The sequence below is a fragment of the Silurus aristotelis genome, assembly GCF_946808225.1.
Source record: "Silurus aristotelis genome assembly, chromosome: 14".
In the NCBI taxonomy this organism is placed as follows: Eukaryota; Metazoa; Chordata; class Actinopteri; order Siluriformes; family Siluridae; genus Silurus; species Silurus aristotelis.
The window spans coordinates 12,667,186-12,685,804 of NC_139587.1; the positions used below are offsets into that span (position 1 = coordinate 12,667,186).

General features: G+C 41.1%; 2 protein-coding genes across 3 annotated transcripts in view; both read right to left on the reverse strand.

Annotated features, from left to right (window-relative positions):
- Nucleotides 1-18,619, reverse strand: part of pcdh19 (protocadherin 19) — a 175,837-nt gene that overhangs the window by 14,530 nt on the left and 142,688 nt on the right. The gene's annotated exons all lie outside the window — the stretch shown is intronic.
- On the reverse strand, nt 2,827-7,239 carry LOC310736705 (uncharacterized protein). 2 transcript variants are annotated; one of them, XR_014536616.1, is made up of 3 exons: nt 6,417-7,239; nt 6,150-6,240; nt 2,827-2,977 (listed from the first exon to the last, which is right to left on the reverse strand). XR_014536616.1 is itself a non-coding variant. In XM_083560474.1 (2 exons), exons 1-2 carry the CDS (start codon nt 7,059-7,061, stop codon nt 6,226-6,228), a joined length of 660 nt encoding a protein of 219 aa, XP_083416600.1. In that variant the 5' UTR covers nt 7,062-7,239; the 3' UTR covers nt 4,260-6,225. The 2 variants fall into 2 exon arrangements, 1 of the variants encoding a protein (XP_083416600.1); XM_083560474.1 differs by lacking the exon at nt 2,827-2,977 and having other exon boundaries at nt 4,260-6,240.

The window sequence follows — 18,619 nt, forward strand, 5'->3', positions numbered from 1 at the left end:
GTTAAGGTTGTTCACTTATCAGATATGTTGTCCACCTGATTGGTGTTGTGAAGTCTGCCCTTCTACCCATAGCTAGGAAAATCAAAATTGTATAAGTGACAAGAGGTTGCCTGTTGTAGGGCTGTATTAAGTGGCAAGGCGAATGTGGCAAGGAAAAACTCCCTGACATGGCATAAGGAAGAACCTTGAGAGGAACCAGACTTAAGAGGGAACCCATCCTCATCTGGGTGGCACCGAATGTCCATTTATTACAGTTCATTGTTGTTGAGGTGTGCAGCGATAGGTTATCAAATGCAATTAAATGCAATCCTGTAGTCCTGAGCCATTGTAGCACTGTTGACATTAAGTACAGTCCAAATACATCCTCAAAGCTCCTTTGTTGCTCTGTAAATTCATGGATCCCCAGGCCATTGATGTAAAAACTTCCACAGCTGCACAGATTGGCTTCCAACTGAAGAAAACCTCATCCATAGGCAAGGCATGGGGACAAAGTGGGCAGAGGAGAGGAGAGGAGAGGAGAGAAGAGAAGAGAAGAGAAGAGAAGAGAAGAGAAGAGAAGAGAAGAGAAGAGAAGAGAAGAGGAGAAGGAGAAGAACACTGGTCACTCAGGAGCATGTTTAACTCAGCAGAGAGTGAGAGAGAGAGAGAGAGAGAGAGAGAGAGAGAGAGAGAGAGAGAGAGAGAGAGAGAGAGAGAGAGAAAGAAAGAAAGAAAGAAAGAAAGAAAGAAAGAAAGAAAGAAAGAAAGAAAGAAAGAGGAGGGGAGATAGGGGGGATGGGGAAAAAGAAATATCAGAATCAAATCAAATCAAGTCAAATTTTATTATCACATACACATACATACATACAGAGTACGACATGCAGTGAAATGCTTTATACGACGGTCCGGCATGAGGGAATGGGATGGGGAGAAAAAAAAAAAACAAGAAAAAAAGGCAGATAAACAAAGGGTATAAACTATATAAAAATATAAAATATATGAAGATATATATGAGAAAAAAATTTACATACAGGATGCTTATGACAGTAAACATTTACAATAGTAAAAATGTAAGGTGGTTAATGTGATTGTCCTTAAAGTGACCATGTGAAGTATGGTGTGGTATAAAGTGCACTGTGCTGTGCAAGTCCAGAGTTAAAGTGACAGTCCAGAGATTAAAGTGATTAAAGTGTCGTAGTGCGAAGAAAAATTATTTTGCACAGAAAGTGTGACGATGGAGAGAGAGTGGACCAGTTTTAGATCCTGGGTGTTTCCTGGTTCAAACTCCGAATGGCCTGCGGGAAGAAGCTCCTCCTCATTCTCTCTGTGTTTGCTTTTAGAGGGAGCGTTTCCCTGAACGTAACAAATAAAAGAGTCCATTGTTGGGATGGCTGAAGACCTTACAATCTTCCTGGCTCTGGTCCGGCACTGCGTGCTGTAGATATTAGGTTAGGGAGCTTGGTGTGGATGATACATTCAGCTGAATGCACCCCCCTCTGGAGGGCTCACCTGTCCTCAGGTTTATTGGCCAAGTGTGTTGACACACACAAGGAATTTGGTTCCAGCTGTTAGTGACTCTCAAAAATACAGACATAACACTATACATTCAGCTTCGACTATACAAGACAAAACAGACAAGACAAGACATTAGTATTAAATAGGAATACAGAGTATATAACAGATCAGTAATGTACATAAAGTGTGAGAGTGCATGGTAGTGCAAATAGCAGTATTGTGCATATGGATTATTAAGTAACCTTATTGTTGTATAAAAGTAAAACACTGTGCAGTTGGGGACTCCGGCAAGACTGGCTATGGCAGCAAAACTAAAAGGGAGAGCCATACGGTATCACTGATATGAGGGATCTCTGGGATAAGAGACGGTCTGAAACACCATTGCCAACAAACCTGAGTGAACATGTGAGATCAAGGGGATGACAGCATACAAATATCAATACTTTTTAGCCTAGACTTGAAAACTGAGATGGTCTCTGATTCCTAAAGAAAATCTGTTCCATAACTGTGGGGTTTTATAAGATAAATCTTTGACCACTGCTGTAGTCTTTATTGTTTAAGGTACAGTACCAAACAATAGCCTGCATCTTTTGATCTAGTTTAGACACGGTGGCAGAAGATGATTCAGTGCTTTAAATGTCAGTAGTAGTATTTGGTAATCAATGCGAGATTTAATGGGGAGCCAGTGTAGACTAATTAAAACAGGTAATGTGGTAATTTTTTTTTTATATCTGTTAAGATCTCTTGCTGCTGCTCCCTTACTAGAAAATCCAGACAGTAAATCGTTACAGTAGTCTAATCTAGCTGTAATAAAAGCATGAACTAGTTTTTCTGTAAAATCATATTTCAAGTTTTAGCAATATTTTTAAGGTGAAGGAAGGCTGTCAAGTCAAGTCAAGTCAAGTTTATTTGTATAGCGCTTTTCACAACAGACCTTGTCTCAAAGCAGCTTTACACAAATCAACAGTTAAGGTGAATGGTGTGAATTTGTCCCTGATGAGCAAGCCGTGGCGACTGTGGCAAGGAAAAACTCCCTTAGATGTTATGAGGAAGAAACCTTGAGAGGAACCAGACTCAAAAGGGGAACCCATCCTCATTTGGGTGACATCAAGAGTTTGATCATAAATCTTTCAACAGTACAGAACACTGGAGAGTGAGAACTAACATGATTACTGGAGTATAAGATTATAAGTGATGTCCTTTCTGCAGTCTTATACAGTCTATATGGTTAGTAGCTCCTAGTTTTATAAGCTCAGCATTTGTGATCATCACAGATCCAGCATCAGCATCAGCTTCTCCATGCCAGAGCCTTTAAACACTCCAGGAGGTCCAATGTCAAACTCCACACATGTAGCGGGATCCAAATGACACTGGTACGTCTCTAGATGGTTCGGGATGTTTGCAAATTCGGCATCTACTTCTTCAAAGGTCCGTAATCATCACGAGGTGGGAGGTGACTGGAGCTGGCCAAACCTCAGGGTGTCTCGGGATGGGGAGAGAAAGAGAAGCAGTGGAGAGGAATTAGCGTAGCTGCTGTTCATGATATTAACAGCACAAGTTGATAATGTGCATGTGATCAGATGTTCTGGAGCACAAAGTTATGATATGTGATGTGTGTTATGTGTAGGCTTTGCTAAAAATACATGTTTTTAATCTGCACCTAAACTGGGTGAGTCTGTCTGAGCCCCGAACACTGTCAGGAAGACTATTCCAGAGTTTAGGAGCTAAATGTGAAAATGCTCTACCACCTTTAGTGGACTTTGCTATTCTAGGAACTACTAGAAGCCCAGAGTTTTGAGATCTCAGGGAGCATGGCGGATTGTAGCGTGTTAAAAGACTGGATAGATACATAGGAGCCAAACCATTTAGTGCTTTATAAGTGAAAAGTAATAGTTTGTAGTCTATTCGAAACTTAACAGGAAGCCAATGTAGGGACGATAGGATTGGGGTTATGTGATCATATTTTCTTGACCTTGTGAGAACTCTGGCTGCTGCATTCTGGACTAACTAAAGCTTGTTTATTAATTATGCAGGACATCCACCTAGTAATGCATTACAGTAGTCTATTCTGGAGGTCATAAACGCATGGACGAGCTTCTCTGCATCGTATATAGACAACATGTTTCTTAACTTAGAAATATTTCTAAGGTAAAAGAAGGCTGTTTTTGTAACTTGGTTGATATGATATTTGAAAGACAAGTTGCTGTCTAAAATAATTCCCAGGTCTTTTACCGTTGAACTAGTGGTTACAGAACATCCGTCTAAATGCAGGTTGAGATGCTGGAGCATCTGTATACTAGTTTTTGGGCCGATGAGCAAAATCTCAGTCTTATCAGAATTTAAAAGTAGAAAGTTATGAGTCATCCAATCTCTTATTTTGTTAACACACTCAGTTATCCGAGTTAATTGAGCTGTATCGCCTGGTTTAGATGAGATATATAGCTGGGTATCATTAGCATAACAATGGAAGCTAATTCCATGCCTTCTAATAATATTTACTAACGAAAGCATGTATATTGTGAAGAGCAGGGGTCCTAGAACTGAACCTTGCGGCACGCCATAATTTACTTGCATTAGCCTGGATAGCTCTACATTTAAATCTACAAAATGGTAACGATAGGTCAGGTAGGATTTAAACCAGCTTAATGCCTGTCCCTGAATGCCGATGTAATTTTGTAAGTGATCTAGGAGGAGATCATGGTCTATAATGTCGAATGCAGCACTAAGATCTAGTAGAACCAACAGCGAGCCTTGAAGCCTGGTCTGAAGCTAAAAACAGGTCATTAGTGATTTTAACTAGAGCAGTTTCTGTGCTATAATGGGGCCTAAAACCTGACTGAAATTCTTCAAAGATATTGTTCTCTTGCAGGTAGGAACATAACTGGGCAGCGACAATCTTTTCCAAAATCTTAGACATAAATGGGAGATTTGAAATTGGTCTGTAATTCGATAGCGTGTTTGGATCCAGATTAGGTTTTTTAATGAGGGGCTTAATAACTGCTAACTTGAGGGATTTAGGGACGTGACCTAACGATAGTGAAGAGTTAATAATATTCAGAAGAGGCTCACCAGTTGTATATAACACTTCCTTCAGTAATTTAGTAGGAATTGGATCTTACTGACATGTTGTCGATTCAGCTTTGGCAATAACATTATACAGCTCTTCCTGTCCTATACATGTAAAACAGTGGAGTTGTGGAGTTGAAGGTAACACTGTCTCAGGAGATGGTGTCAGAGGTTGAAATGCCACAATTGTTTTTCTTATGTTATCTATTTTTTCAGTGAAGAAATTCATAAAGTCCTCACTACTAAACTGTGATGGAACACAATTTTCAGAGCCCTGATTTGTAGTTAGTTTAGCTACAGTACTGAAAAGGAACCTGGGATTGTTTTTCTTATTTTCTATTAGTTTGCTCAGGTGTTCAGCTCTAGCAGCTTTTAGCGCCTGTCTGTAGCTGAGCATACTGTCTTTATATGCAATTCTAAATACCTCCAATTTAGTTTTCCTCCATTTTCTCTCCAGATTACGTGTTGTTCTCTTGAGGGCATGCGTATGACTATTATACCAAGGTGCAGGTGCTTGTTCTCTAACCTTTTTTAACCGGATGGGGGCAACGGTGTCTAATGTGCTAGTGAGGATAAGGTTTATGTTGTTAGTTATTTCATCAAGATTATTATCAGTTATGGGTTTAGGGTGAAATTGAGATAAAACAGGCAGGTTATTTATGAATCTGTCCTTAGTGGTTGGAACAATAGTCCTACCAGGTCGATAACGTGGTGCAACATAGCTAATCTGCTCTACCGGTAGTGTGTACAGTATAAGGTAATGGTCTGTGATGTCATCACTCTGAGGTAAAATATCGATATCAGTGACGTCTTCTCCATGGGATATTATTAAGTCTAGTGTGTGGTTAAAACGGTGAGTTGGTCTGGTAACGTTTTGTTTAACCCCAAAAGAGTTTAATAAGTCAACAAATGATAATCCTAGAGCATTGTTTACATCATCTACATGAATATTAAAATCTCCTACAAGCAGCACTTTATCAAAATTGATCATGAGGTCTGAAAGAAAACAAGCAAACTCTTGAAGAAAATCAGCGTAGGGTCCTGGGGGTCTGTACACGGTGACCAGAGCGAGTTTTCTATGCATGTCTGAAAGTACAACTTTAAGAATGAGCACTTCAAATGATTTAAAGCTGAATCCTAATCTCTGACTAACATTAAGAGAGGCACTATAAATGGTTCCTACACCCCCCCCCCCCCCCACGACCAGTCTGACGGGGCTCATGCTTATAAACATATCCTGACGGTGTCGACTCGTTTAGACCCATATAATCACCTGGTTTAATCCAAGTCTCAGTGAGACAGAGTGCATCGAGATTATTATCTGTGAACATCTCATTTACAATCAGTGCTTTGGGTGCAAGTGATCTAATGTTTAAAAGACCAAACTTTAGAACTTTTTGGTGTTTGCTTATCTGGCATTTTTCAGTTTTAACTGCAATAAGATTATTTCTGAATCTTGTGTATTTAATTTTTGGTTTTACTACACAAGGAATAGATATGGTTTCTATAAACTGGGCTGTGTGTGAACTTGTAACTATTTGGTCTGTAGTATGCGTGTTCTTATAGTTGAAGATTTCCTGATGTCTTACCAGTCAGATGGTGTGAAGTATCCTAGAGATGTTATCTGATAGCACTGCTGCTCCAACTCTGCTGGGGTGCAGGCCATCAGGGCGGAAGAACCTAGGACGCTCCCAGAAACAGTTCCAGTTATTAACCAAGAGAAGTTTATGTTCTCGACACTATGACTGTAACCATTCATTTAGAGCTAAAAGTCTACTAAACTTCTCAGCCCCTCGCTGGTAAGTGGGAAGAGGTCCTGACACTATGATCCTTGTTGTGGGCGATGTGCTGCGTACCGTCTCCACCAGAATCCCGAAGTCCCTCTTTAAGATCTCCGTTTGCCTCAGCCTGGTGTCGTTCGTTCCGGCATGAAGAACAACCGCTCTGAAGTTCTCCTTCAGGATCGCGGGTACCTGCGCAGCGACATCGAGAACACGAGCACCAGGAAAACAGCGAGTGTGCACCTTACCTTTGGCTCCGGTAGCGCGGACATGCCGGACGATGGAATCTCCGAGAATCACAGTGTCGCGTTCCGTCTCGCAGAGAGGGGTGAAGCGGTTCTCGGTCGAGATCTCGAAGGCCCATAGTGGTGGCGGGGGAGACGTCTTCGACCGGGGCTTGGCTTGTCTCTTCCGCCGCTGCCGCATCCAGTGTCCGTGTTGCACCTTTGCCGGAGTTGTAGGTGCACTGGGTCTGGGCAGAGAAACGCGCGGAGTTGAGGTGCTGGGAGCGTTAGGTTCAACTCGGGAATTTACCTGGGACGAGTGCGCGTCCGCCCGGGATGTTTCCAGCGCCGCTTTCCGCTCTCGCAGCCGGGCATGTTTTACATGCAGCTCGCGAATCTGTTTTTCCAAAGCCTCCATCTCCAACGCCACCGTTTGCAAATCGAACGAGTCCTCACCTGTGCTCAAAGTCAGACACACAGCCGGCATAGTGCTCATAATCACAAACAGAGTTAATGTACACAAATATGATAAAGTGAGAGACAATGAATATAGTGGTAGTCGAGTTTAACTGACTACAGGCACAAGTCAGGAAGACAAAAACAATTTAGGATTATTAAAAGAGAAAAACACAAACAAATACAAACACGGAACTCGCGGCAAACAAGTCAAACACAGGAGGCTACGTCACCGGTAGGCTGTAAAAAAGCTGAAACTGTTCTGGAATGTAAGATCAACAAACCAGGTCCTGGTAATGTTATTCACATGAGCCTTAAATGAGAGACTAGAGTCCTTGTGGAACACCAAACTTTACATCAGAGTGTAGAGAACTCTCCATTTACATCAACAAACCGATAACGATCAGTCAAATAAGACATAAGCCAGGAGAGAGCTGTTCCCTTAATACCAACAACATTTTCTAGTCTAGCAATGAGTATATTATGATCAATGGTGTTATAAGGAGCACTAGGGAGAAGCAAGGAGACACAACCTTGATCAGAGGCCAATAGCAGGTCATTTTCCACTTAACCAGTGCTGTCTCTGTGCTATGATAAGGCCTAAATCCTGACTGATAAATTTTTGAAAATGTTATTCATAAATATGTGTAAGCATAACTGCTGTGATGAACTTTACATTATAGGGTATATAACTGCCAGCTTGAAAGATTTAGATACATAACCAGTCCTAATGAAATAATGTATTGTTTTTAGAACAGGTTCAAGTACTTCTGGAATAATCTGTTCAAAGAAACTTTTAGGTGTCTCTTTTACCTTTTTGTTACATTATGTCTGTACCTTTCCTGCACTGGAAGCTACTGATGCCAGGTCAAATTCCTTGTGTGTGTAAGCATACTTGGTAATAAAGCTATTTCTGATTCTGATATACTAAAATTGCTGCATATATATATATATATATATATATATATATATATATATATATATATATATATATATATATATATATATATATATACAGTGGGAAAAATAAGTATTTGAACACCCTGCTATTTTGCAAGTTCTCCCACTTAGAAGTCATGGGGGGGGTCTGAAATTGTCATTGTAGCTGCTTGTCCGCTGTGAGAGACATAATCTAAAAAAAAAAATCCAGAAATCACAATATATGATTTTTAAACCTGTCTATCAGCTAGAATTCTGATCCTCCATTTATTATCCTAAATTAGATGCACCTGTTTGAGGTCGTTAGCTGCATAAAAGACACCTGTCCACCCCATACAATCAGTAAGAATCCAACTACTAACATGGCCAAGACCAAAGAGCTGTCCAAAGACACTAGAGACAAAATTGTACACCTCCACAAGGCTGGAAAGGGCTACGGGGAAATTGCCAAGCAGCTTGGTGAAAAAAGGTCCACTGTTGGAGCAAACAATCAGAAACAGACTTCATAAGGGTGGCCTATGGCCCGACATCCTTTAGCAGGCCCAAATCCAATAGAACACATCTGGAACATTGTTTGGTCCATCAGAGCCAACCAACCGCAAGGTTGCACTTTGGACTGTCCATGAGCTTAGTGATGCCCTAATCAAGAAATAGGAGGAGATACATTAGGGTACCATCTCTTGTCTCATTAAGAGCATGCCCCGATTTTGTCAGATATGCTGACAAGCATGTCAGGGCCATACAAATTACTGAGTACCATTCTGAGTTGCTGCAATGAAATTTTAGCACAATCAACTAGCCTGTTGCATTATTTCTTTTCTTTGATTTCGGGAGTGTCTGAATTCAGCCCTCTGTAGGTTAATACTTTTCATCTCCACCAAATGATGTGGCATTCTTTTGTTCCAAACACATTACCCAGTCTAAATCAGTATAGGTATCCAGCATGATTTTCTTTCCCTTTGAGATCTTATGTTTTCACAGTGTTCCATAAATTATTTTAGCAATATATATTTTGTCCACAGAACTGCAACTCACTTAATGTTTTTTCCACCATCCTTAATCTAGGACCTATACTTATTTTATGTGACCATTAATTATCTTGATGTGGCCATTAATTAATTATTCATTATAACAATGAAGTATCTGCATGAATGTATGCATTACCCTGATGCCAGATGATTGACAGATTGTCTGATTGTTTAAATGAGCAGGTGTACTTATATCCCTATCAATGTGGCATTATCATTTTATTATCTGCACTAACCTAGCACTTTGGCCATATGCCATAACTGTAAATTCTTACAAAAGTTTGTTTAATTAAAAGTATGGATGTACCAGAGTCAGAACTTAATGGTTGAATTGCGGCAATTTGAACCATTACTTCCAAAGAACAAGGAGAAGAAGAGACTTGCTTAATTGTCTGGGGGTGCTTTGCTGGTGATTAAAAGCATACATATCCAAAATGTCTACCACATAATTTTACAATGACATGACATCCCATCTGGTTTGCCCTTATAAGCATTGGACCAAAATTTGTTTTTCAACAGTACAGTGACACCAAACACATCTCTAGGTGATGTAAGAGCTATTTGTTTAAAATGAGAGTTTATCTCTAATGAGCCAGCAGGTGGCGATTATGACAAGGAAAAACTCATTGCCATAAAAAGAAACCTTTAAAGGAACCAGGGAAAAGGGAAACATCCTCATCTGAGTGCCACTGAATGTCCATTAATTGCAGTTCCATCATTGCTGAGGTGTGCTGTCCATGCAACCAAAAGTGTTCATGCAACCTTTGGTACTGAGCCATTGCAGTAGACCAATGACATTAATTACAGTCCAAATCCATTCTCAGTTCTTGATTTGCTCAGTGACTTCATGGATCTTTAGGCTGTTGATGTGGAACCTTTTCTATATATATATATATACAGTGAGGAAAATAAGTATTTGAACACCCTGCTATTTTGCAAGTTCTCCCACTTAGAAATCATGGAGGGGTCTGAAATTGTCATCGTAGGTGCATGTCCACTGTGAGAGACATAATCTAAAAAAAAAATCCAGAAATCACAATATATGATTTTTTTAAATATTTATTTGTATGATACAGCTGCAAATAAGTATTTGAACACCTGAGAAAGTCAATGTTAATATTTGGTACAGTAGCCTTTGTTTGCAATTACAGAGGTCAAACGTTTCCTGTAGTTTTTCACCAGGTTTGCACACACTGCAGGAGGGATTTTGGCCCACTCCTCCACACAGATCTTCTCTAGATCAGTCAGGTTTCTGGCCTGTCGCTGAGAAACACGGAGTTTGAGCTCCCTCCAAAGATTCTCTATTGGGTTTAGGTCTGGAGACTGGCGAGGCCACGCCAGAACCTTGATATGCTTCTTACAGAGCCACTCCTTGGTTATCCTGGCTGTGTGCTTCAGGTCATTGTCATGTTGGAAGACCCAGCCTCGACCCATCTTCAATGCTCTAACTGAGGCAAGGAGGTTGTTCCCCAAAATCTCGCAATACATGGCCGTCATCCTCTCCTTAATACAGTGCAGTTGCCCTGCAGAAAAACACCCCCAAAGCATGATGCTACCACCCCCATGCTTCACAGTAGGGATGGTGTTCTTGGGATGGTACTCATCATTCTTCTTCCTCCAAACACGTTTAGTGGAATAATGACCCAAAAGTTCTATTTTGGTCTCATCTGACCACATGACTTTCTCCCATGACTCCTCTGGATCATCCAAATGGTCATTGGCAAACTTAAGACGTGCCTGGACATGTGCTGGTTTAAGCAGGGGAACCTTTCGTGCCATGCATGATTTCAAACCATGATGTCTTAGTGTATTACCAACAGTAACCTTGGAAACGGTGGTCCCAGCTCTTTTCAGGTCATTGACCAGCTCCTCCCGTGTAGTTCTGGGCTGATTTCTCACCTTCCTTAGGATCAATGAGACCCCACGAGGTGAGATCTTGCATGGAGCCCCAGTCTGAGGGAGATTAACAGTCATGTTTAGCTTCTTCCATTTTCTAATGATTGCTCCAACAGTGGACCTTTTTCACCAAGCTGCTTGGCAATTTCCGCGTAGCCCTTTCCAGCCTTGTGGAGGTGTACAATTTTGTCTCTAGTGTCTTTGGACAGCTCTTTGGTCTTGGCCATGTTAGTAGTTGGATTCTTACTGATTGTATGGGGTGGACAGGTGTCTTCATGCAGCTAACGACCTCAAACAGGTGCATCTAATGTAGGATAATAAATGTAGTGGAGGTGGACATTTTAAAGGCAGACTAACAGGTCTTTGAGGGTCAGAATTCTAGCTGATAGACAGGTGTTCAAATACTTATTTGCAGCTGTATCATACAAATAAATAGTTTAAAAATTATACATTGTGATTTCTAGGTTTTTTTTTTTTAGATTATGTCTCTCACAGTGGACATGCACCTACGATGACAATTTCAGACCCCTCCATGATTTCTAAGTGGGAGAACTTGCAAAATAGCAGGGTGTTCAAATACTTATTTTCCTCACTGTATATATATATATATATATATATATATATATATATATATATATATATATATATATATATATATATATATATATATACAGTACAGACCAAACGTTTGGACACACCTTCTCATTCAAAGAGTTTTCTTTATTTTCATGACTATGAAAATTGTAGATTCACACAGAAGGCATCAAAACTATGAATTAACACATGTGGAATTATATATGGAATTATATACATAACAAAAAAGTGTGAAACAACTGAAAAATGTCATATACTATGTTCTTCAAAGTAGCCACCTTTTGCTTTGATTACTGCTTTGCACACTCTTGGCATTCTCTTGATGAGCTTCAAAAGGTAGTCACCTTAAATGGTCTTCCAACAGTCTTGAAGGAGTTCCCCGAGAGATGCTTGGGACTTGTTTGCCGTTTTGCCTTCACTCTGCGGTCCAGCTTACCCCTAAACCATCTCGATTGGGTTCAGGTCCGGTGACTGTGGAGGCCAGGTCATCTGGCGCAGCACCCCATCACTCTCCTTCTTGGTCAAATAGCCCTTGATGCCTTCAGTGTGACTCTACAATTTTCATAGTCATGAAAATAAAGAAAACTCTTTGAATGAGAAGGTGTGTCCAAACTTTTGGTCTGTACTGTGTGTATGTATATATATATATATATATATATATATATATATATATATATATATATATATATATATATATATATATATATATATATATATTCCTGTCTATGTTCCTGCCTACTGACTGAGAACCTCTCTAGGTTACATTCTTGCAATGCTTTGGGAACACTTCCATGTTGTCCACGCTCTGAATCCGGCCAACGGAAAGACGTAATGTCCAACCAGTAATCAAATTAAATAAAATTTTATTTACAGAGCACCTTACAGCAACCAAAAGGAGCACAAGGCACTTTCCAGAAAACAACAGAAGAAAGAAGTCTAAGGGCCAGCTCGGCCAATGGCTTAAAGGGGTTTTTTGACAGAGCCTCCAGCACGATGGCAAAGTCCCACACCGGCACTCGGGTCGCATCCCGGGCCTTAGCCTCTAAATGGCAGGCAGGAAATGTGTCACATGGTGTAGCATAGACGTAACCTTTTAGGGCCGATGGAGACAACCCTGAGGCAAACTGCTCCTGCAGGAACTCCAGCACTGAACCAACCAGGCAGTTAACTGGATCCAATTGGTGATGATCCCACCACCCAGAGAACAGGTGCCATTTAGCGACATACAACCCCCTTGTAGAGGGAGCTCTGGATTGGAGGATGGTGTCCACTACCTTAGTAGCGAGACCAGCTGCTAAAAACTGTGCCCCCTCAGGGGCCACAGCCACAGCCTCCATAAGACCGGGCTGGGGTGAACCAAGGTGCCTTCTGGGCGAAATTTCCCATGGAGGTTCCTTGAGGAGGGCTGCGAACCATGGTCTGGCCCAGCCACTGAGGGGTCACCAGGAAGAGACGGACTTCATCCGGGTGAACTCCTTTCCAGAACTCCCGGGAGCAGCGTGATAGGGGGGAATGCACCACTACTGGAGGAGTCTAATGTGCAGGGTCCATTGGAGAAAGCACACTCTTCTTGCCGTTTAATCTTAATCCCAGCTCCGTCATACAGGTGAAAACAACATCTCGATGCCGGCCTGCCAGAAGCACTGATCGAGTTAATATAACCAGTCGTGAATATAGTTCAGTGCAGATGCCCTGGAGTCTCAGCGGGGTCAAATCCGCATTCTTGCACTTCGTGAAAGTGTGAGTTGAGAGCGCAGGGCTGAACTGGAGGACCCGATATTGGTAAGCTTCGCCCTTGAAAGGAAACCTCAGGAACCTCATGTGAGCCGGAAGGATGGTTATATGGAAGTATGTGTCATTTATCGTGACAAACCAGTCAACGGAGCTGATCTGAGACATGACCTTCTTGAGGGTGAGCATCTTAAACCTGAGCCTCAATAGCAAACGTTTCAACGAGCACAGACCTAGGATCAGATGCAACTCCCCATTCTTTTTTGGAACCACAAAGTACCTGCTGTAGAACCCGGACTCTCCGACTAAAGGAGGGACCACCTCAATGGCCTCTTACTTAAGAAAGTGAGCACTTCTTGTTCCAGGACCAGACAGAGCCTTCTTGGGTCTCACCAGAGTGGGACACACTCCGTCAAAGCGGAGAGGAGAGAACCCAAACTGAATCGAGGAGTGAAAAGATGTATTTTTAAACGAGATTTGAAAAAAGAGAACAAGTTGCTGTTGCGGATATCAAGAGGAAGTAGGTTCCACTGGTATGGGGCAGCGTAGCTAAAAACTTTAGATCCCATAGTTGCCAAACCCATGTGTCACGGATAGACCAGGCATCAGATACTGGGAGTAAAACAGAATGTCTTTTATTGTTTCAACATACACACATGAGAGAGGTGACTGGAGCAAATGGTAAACTTAACTGAGTGCTTCCTTAGAATCGTAGCCAGAAGCAAGGAAGCACAAGAAACAAGAGAGGTAGAAAGTCCGGGTGGTCTATGGTCGTAAATGGTAGATCGGACCGTGAGTGAAGGGGAATAGGGACATTATAAAGGGGACAGGTAAATGTGTAGGTGTAGGTGATTAGTAGGAGGAGGACAGGTGTAGGTGATTTGTAGGAGGGAGAGGCTGAGTGAGAGTGTGAGCATTGGAGGGAGGCGTGGCGATGGGCGATGCCCCCAGTGGGGCTTGGAGACTGGGCGATGTACTCAGTGGGGCTTGGAGACTGGGGATTAGGTAGGCTGCTGGGACAGCCAAACTGAGTGAGGATAAGTGAGAGTGTGAGCATTGGAGGGAGGCGTGACTGGAGTGGTGGCTCCCTGACAGCATGTGTGGAAGAACTAAGTTGGATGAGGACATTGATCTAAGGGTTCAAGAAGAGTATATGTAAGAAGTAGGTCAGATAAATATGAAGGCGCCAGGTTATGTAATGCTTTGTAGCGAATTTAGCTTGCAAAAAGGGAAATATTTATAAGTAATTATAACGAGTTATAATTACTCCTAAATATTAATATAAAGTTGTCGAATTGACGGTAATGGAATTAATGTTACACTTATTTGGTCTGTTCATCCACCGAACAGACAGTATAAACTTTTATTTAAAAAAAAAGTTAAAATTAGGAAAAAGGAAGAAGAGAAGGGAAAAAAAGAAAAAGAGAAAAAGAAAGAAAAGGTATGGCAAGCTTAATCTTCAAAATTAACTACAACCTAAACGAGAATCATCAAGGAATTCAAATTCACCTGAAAATTAAGGGGCTCATGCTTAAACACGCATTTAGATTGGCTGGTCTACTCTTGTTGCACAAGAGTCCAGATGCGGTAGACAAAGGAATCTTTTGAAGAGTCATTTAGGAGGGAGTCAGAAGTTCTTCCAGGTTCTCCTTAAGATCAGAGCCATTGTTTTTGAAGGTAAAGCTTGCCGGAAGATCTCAAAAAGGGTTTGAGGTCCCGTCTCGGAGAGTTGATTCCTAAGTTGTTCTGCACGTCCGAGCCTCCGGGCCCCCGGGCTTCCCGGCGCCCGAGCTTTTCAGAACCTTTCTGAGCCTTTTTAAGCAAGCCACAATTAGTGGTGTTTGTGACATTTTAAAGGTCCCGAACACCACTAATTTCCTTTGTTCATGCATTTGTGGGCGTGGTTATACTTGCTTTGGAGAACTTAAAGTTTTATCTATGGATAAGTTCTCCAAAGCAAGTATAACCCGATAGTGTATTACCTGTTAGCCTTCGACATAGATTTTGGGACCCACAGCTGGAATGCCCAACCTAACTTTAAATGTTAACAGTTCCTGATAAAAGTGTACTACATACACAATATAAATATCTTTAAAAAGAAGACACTTTGAGCTTTACTTTGAGCTTTATCTTATTATTCACTGTTGATATTGCTCAAAAAGATTATAAGTTTTAAGGTTATAAGTATGATTAAGTACTGTAAAAAAAATCCTTAAATATTATTTTTTTCCTTCATATATAAATAAATGAAATCAGTCCTGGAGCAATCCAAAAAAGTAATGGGTTGAAGCCACATGTTTATATTTCACATTTAATGAAGATTTTCATAACAAATGAGATTCCCACAAACATTTACCTGAGACTATGTCTGATCCTTTTCTCCCTCCCATTAATTAATGGCTGACCATTAAAGGATTTTGTTATACATGTTTGGGTGCTATTGATGTTGATTTAACATTCATATTGATGGCCAGGTAGCCAGACAAGCTAATCTCAACAATACACACACACACACACACACACACACACACACACACACACACACACACACAAACTTACTTTTCAAGCATTTCTTCTATAAAAAACAAACAGGCAATAAAACGAATATAATTGTATAAAACTATAAAGGGAGGTATATTGTAACTTACAGATGTAGATCTCCATGTCTCTGTTGTTACTTATAACTTTTTTGATTGTTAATTTTCTTTGTTTTTATTTTTTAAACAAAGTCCAGTTAGCACGAGCTTTAAACAGCTGTTTGTTTTGACCTGAGAGCTGCATCACCTCCTGGTTTGTCATAGCACGTGCTGCTTCAACCAGTAAGAGTTTGTAAAGAGTAATACAACTAAGATTCACACGCGTGGAGAATAAAATTCTCCCATATATCGTTAAAATCCTGCACTTATTGTCTACATTGTCCATCAGTCATTTTGTTTCCATAATGCTACTGGCTGGAAATAAAAGTTTTGAAATGATAGGCGGGGCATAAAAAAACATGAGACACCTGCAGAGAGAGTAGAGACTCAACCAAAGATTCTGCCTGTTTTACTTTCTTATTTTTTATTTTTTTGTGGTCTCAACCTTTTTGTAACACTATATTTTACCAGCCATATTTGTTTTTTTACCAACAAGTTGTCGTTTTTTTATGTGAAAGTTATTCGGAAATATATAAACACAAACACCAGCCGAAGTTCTGTGACATAAACAAAGGAATAAACATCTAAATTACAACACTATTGTTTGGTTGGTGCAAAAATGCTTTTACAGCATGTTGTTCACTGGACCCTTATCTTTCCTAATAAACCGGGATTAGCAGCAGTGGATGTGTTTGTGACTCGTTATTACAATAATAATGTAAGTAGTGCGTTTTTTTTTTTTATGCATGTTGTTGTTGTTGTGTACTGCTTACACAAATTTAGCAAATTCATTCGTTATACGTTTTCCTTTGAAAAACAGTAATCTGAAATAGCTGCTTGAGACTTAGAGCTTTAGAATGGTTACTCTTCTCCCTATTTATTTAATCTATTGCTAATCATTAACACATGAGAACACTGGGCTATTTGTTGTGCTCACGCAACAAGGAAGCCTAAGAGGTTAAGACAGTATGGTACATTTCATGATTAGATAAAATGCACCCTTATTTGGAAAATAAGGAACAGATAATTTTGTGATCATTTTCATATTAAACATGAAAAGAAAAGACAGCATTAAAACAGAGGTACATTAATATACCGGGACCAGTATTTAAGGTATAACTTATGTTAATAAATGTTATATTCTGGTATCTTCTTCTTCTTCTTTCGGCTGCTCCCATTAGGGGTCGCCACAGCGGATTATCCGTCTCCATACCACCCTGTCCTCTATATCTGCCTCTTTTACACCAACTACCTGCATGTCTTCCCTCACCACATCCATGAACCTTCTCCTTGGCCTTCCTCTTTTCCTCCTACCTGGTGGCTTCATCTTCAGCATTTTTCTACCAATATAATTCATGTCCCTTCTCTGCACATGTCCAAACCATCTCAATCTCGCCTCCCTCACCTTGTCACCAAAACATCCTACATGTGCTGTCCCTCTAATAAACTCATTTCTAATCTTGTCTATCCTCGTCACTCCCAATGAAAACCTCAACATCTTCAGCTCTGCTACCTCCAGCTCCACCTCCTGTCTTTTACTCAATGCCACTGTCTCTAATCCATACAACATCGCAGGTCTCACCACAGTCCTATAAACTTTCCCTTTTATTCTTGCAGATACTCTTCTAATCTTCTTTTCTCACAAATCACTCCTGTCACTCTTCTCCACCCACTCCACCCTGCCTGCACTCTTTTCTTTACTTCCCTAACACACTCTCCATTACTTTGCTGTTACTGTTGACCCCAGGTACCTGAACTCCTCCACCTTCTCCACCTCTTCTCCCTGCAACCGCATCACTCCACTGCCCTCCCTCTCATTCACACACATGTACTCTGTCTTACTCCTACTGACTTTCATTCCCCTTCTCTCCAGCGCATATCTCCACCTCTCCAGGCTCTTCTCAACCTGCTCTCTACTCTCACCACAAATCACAATATCATCTGCAAACATCATAGTCCAGGGAGACTCCTGTCTGACCTCGTCCGTCAACCTGTCCATCACCACTGCAAACAGGAAAGGGCTCAGGGCCGATCCTTGATGCAATCCAACCTTCACCCTGAACCAGTCTGTCGTACCTACTGCACACTTTACTGCCGTCACACTGTCCTCATACATGTCCTGCACCACCCTCACATACTTCTCTGACACACCTGACTTCCTCATACAATACCACAACTCCTCTCTCGGCACCCTGTCGTACGCTTTCTCTAAATCCACAAATACACAATGCAGCTCCTTTTGTCCTTCTCTATACTTCTCCATCAACATCCTCAAAGCAAATAAGGCATCTGTGGTGCTCTTCCTCGGCATGAAACCATACTGTTGCTCACAGATGGTCACCTCTTCTCTCAGCCTGGCTTCCACTACTCTTTCCCATAACTTCATGGTGTGACTGATCAACTTAATTCCCCTGTAGTTACTGCAGGTCTGCACATCTCCCTTATGCTTAAAGATCGGTACCAGCACACTCCTTCTCCATTCCTCAGGCATCCTCTCCCCTTCCAGAATCCTGTTAAACAATCTGGTTAAAAACTCCACTGCCATCTCTCCTAAACATCTCCACGCTTCTACCGGTATGTCATCTGGTCCAACCGACTTTCCATTCTTCATCCTCTTAATCGCTGCTCTCACTTCCTCCTTACTAATCCTATCTACATCCTGCTTCACCAACTCCACATCCTCCAACCTTCTCTCTCTCTGATTTTCCTCATTCATCAGCTGCTCAAAATACTCCCTCCATCTTCTCAACACACTCTCCTCACTAGTCAACACA

Bases quoted from the DNA above. Each gene is read 5' to 3' on its own strand.
- LOC310736705 (XM_083560474.1), bottom strand. From the start codon at position 7,061: ATGAGCACTATGCCGGCTGTGTGTCTGACTTTGAGCACAGGTGAGGAC.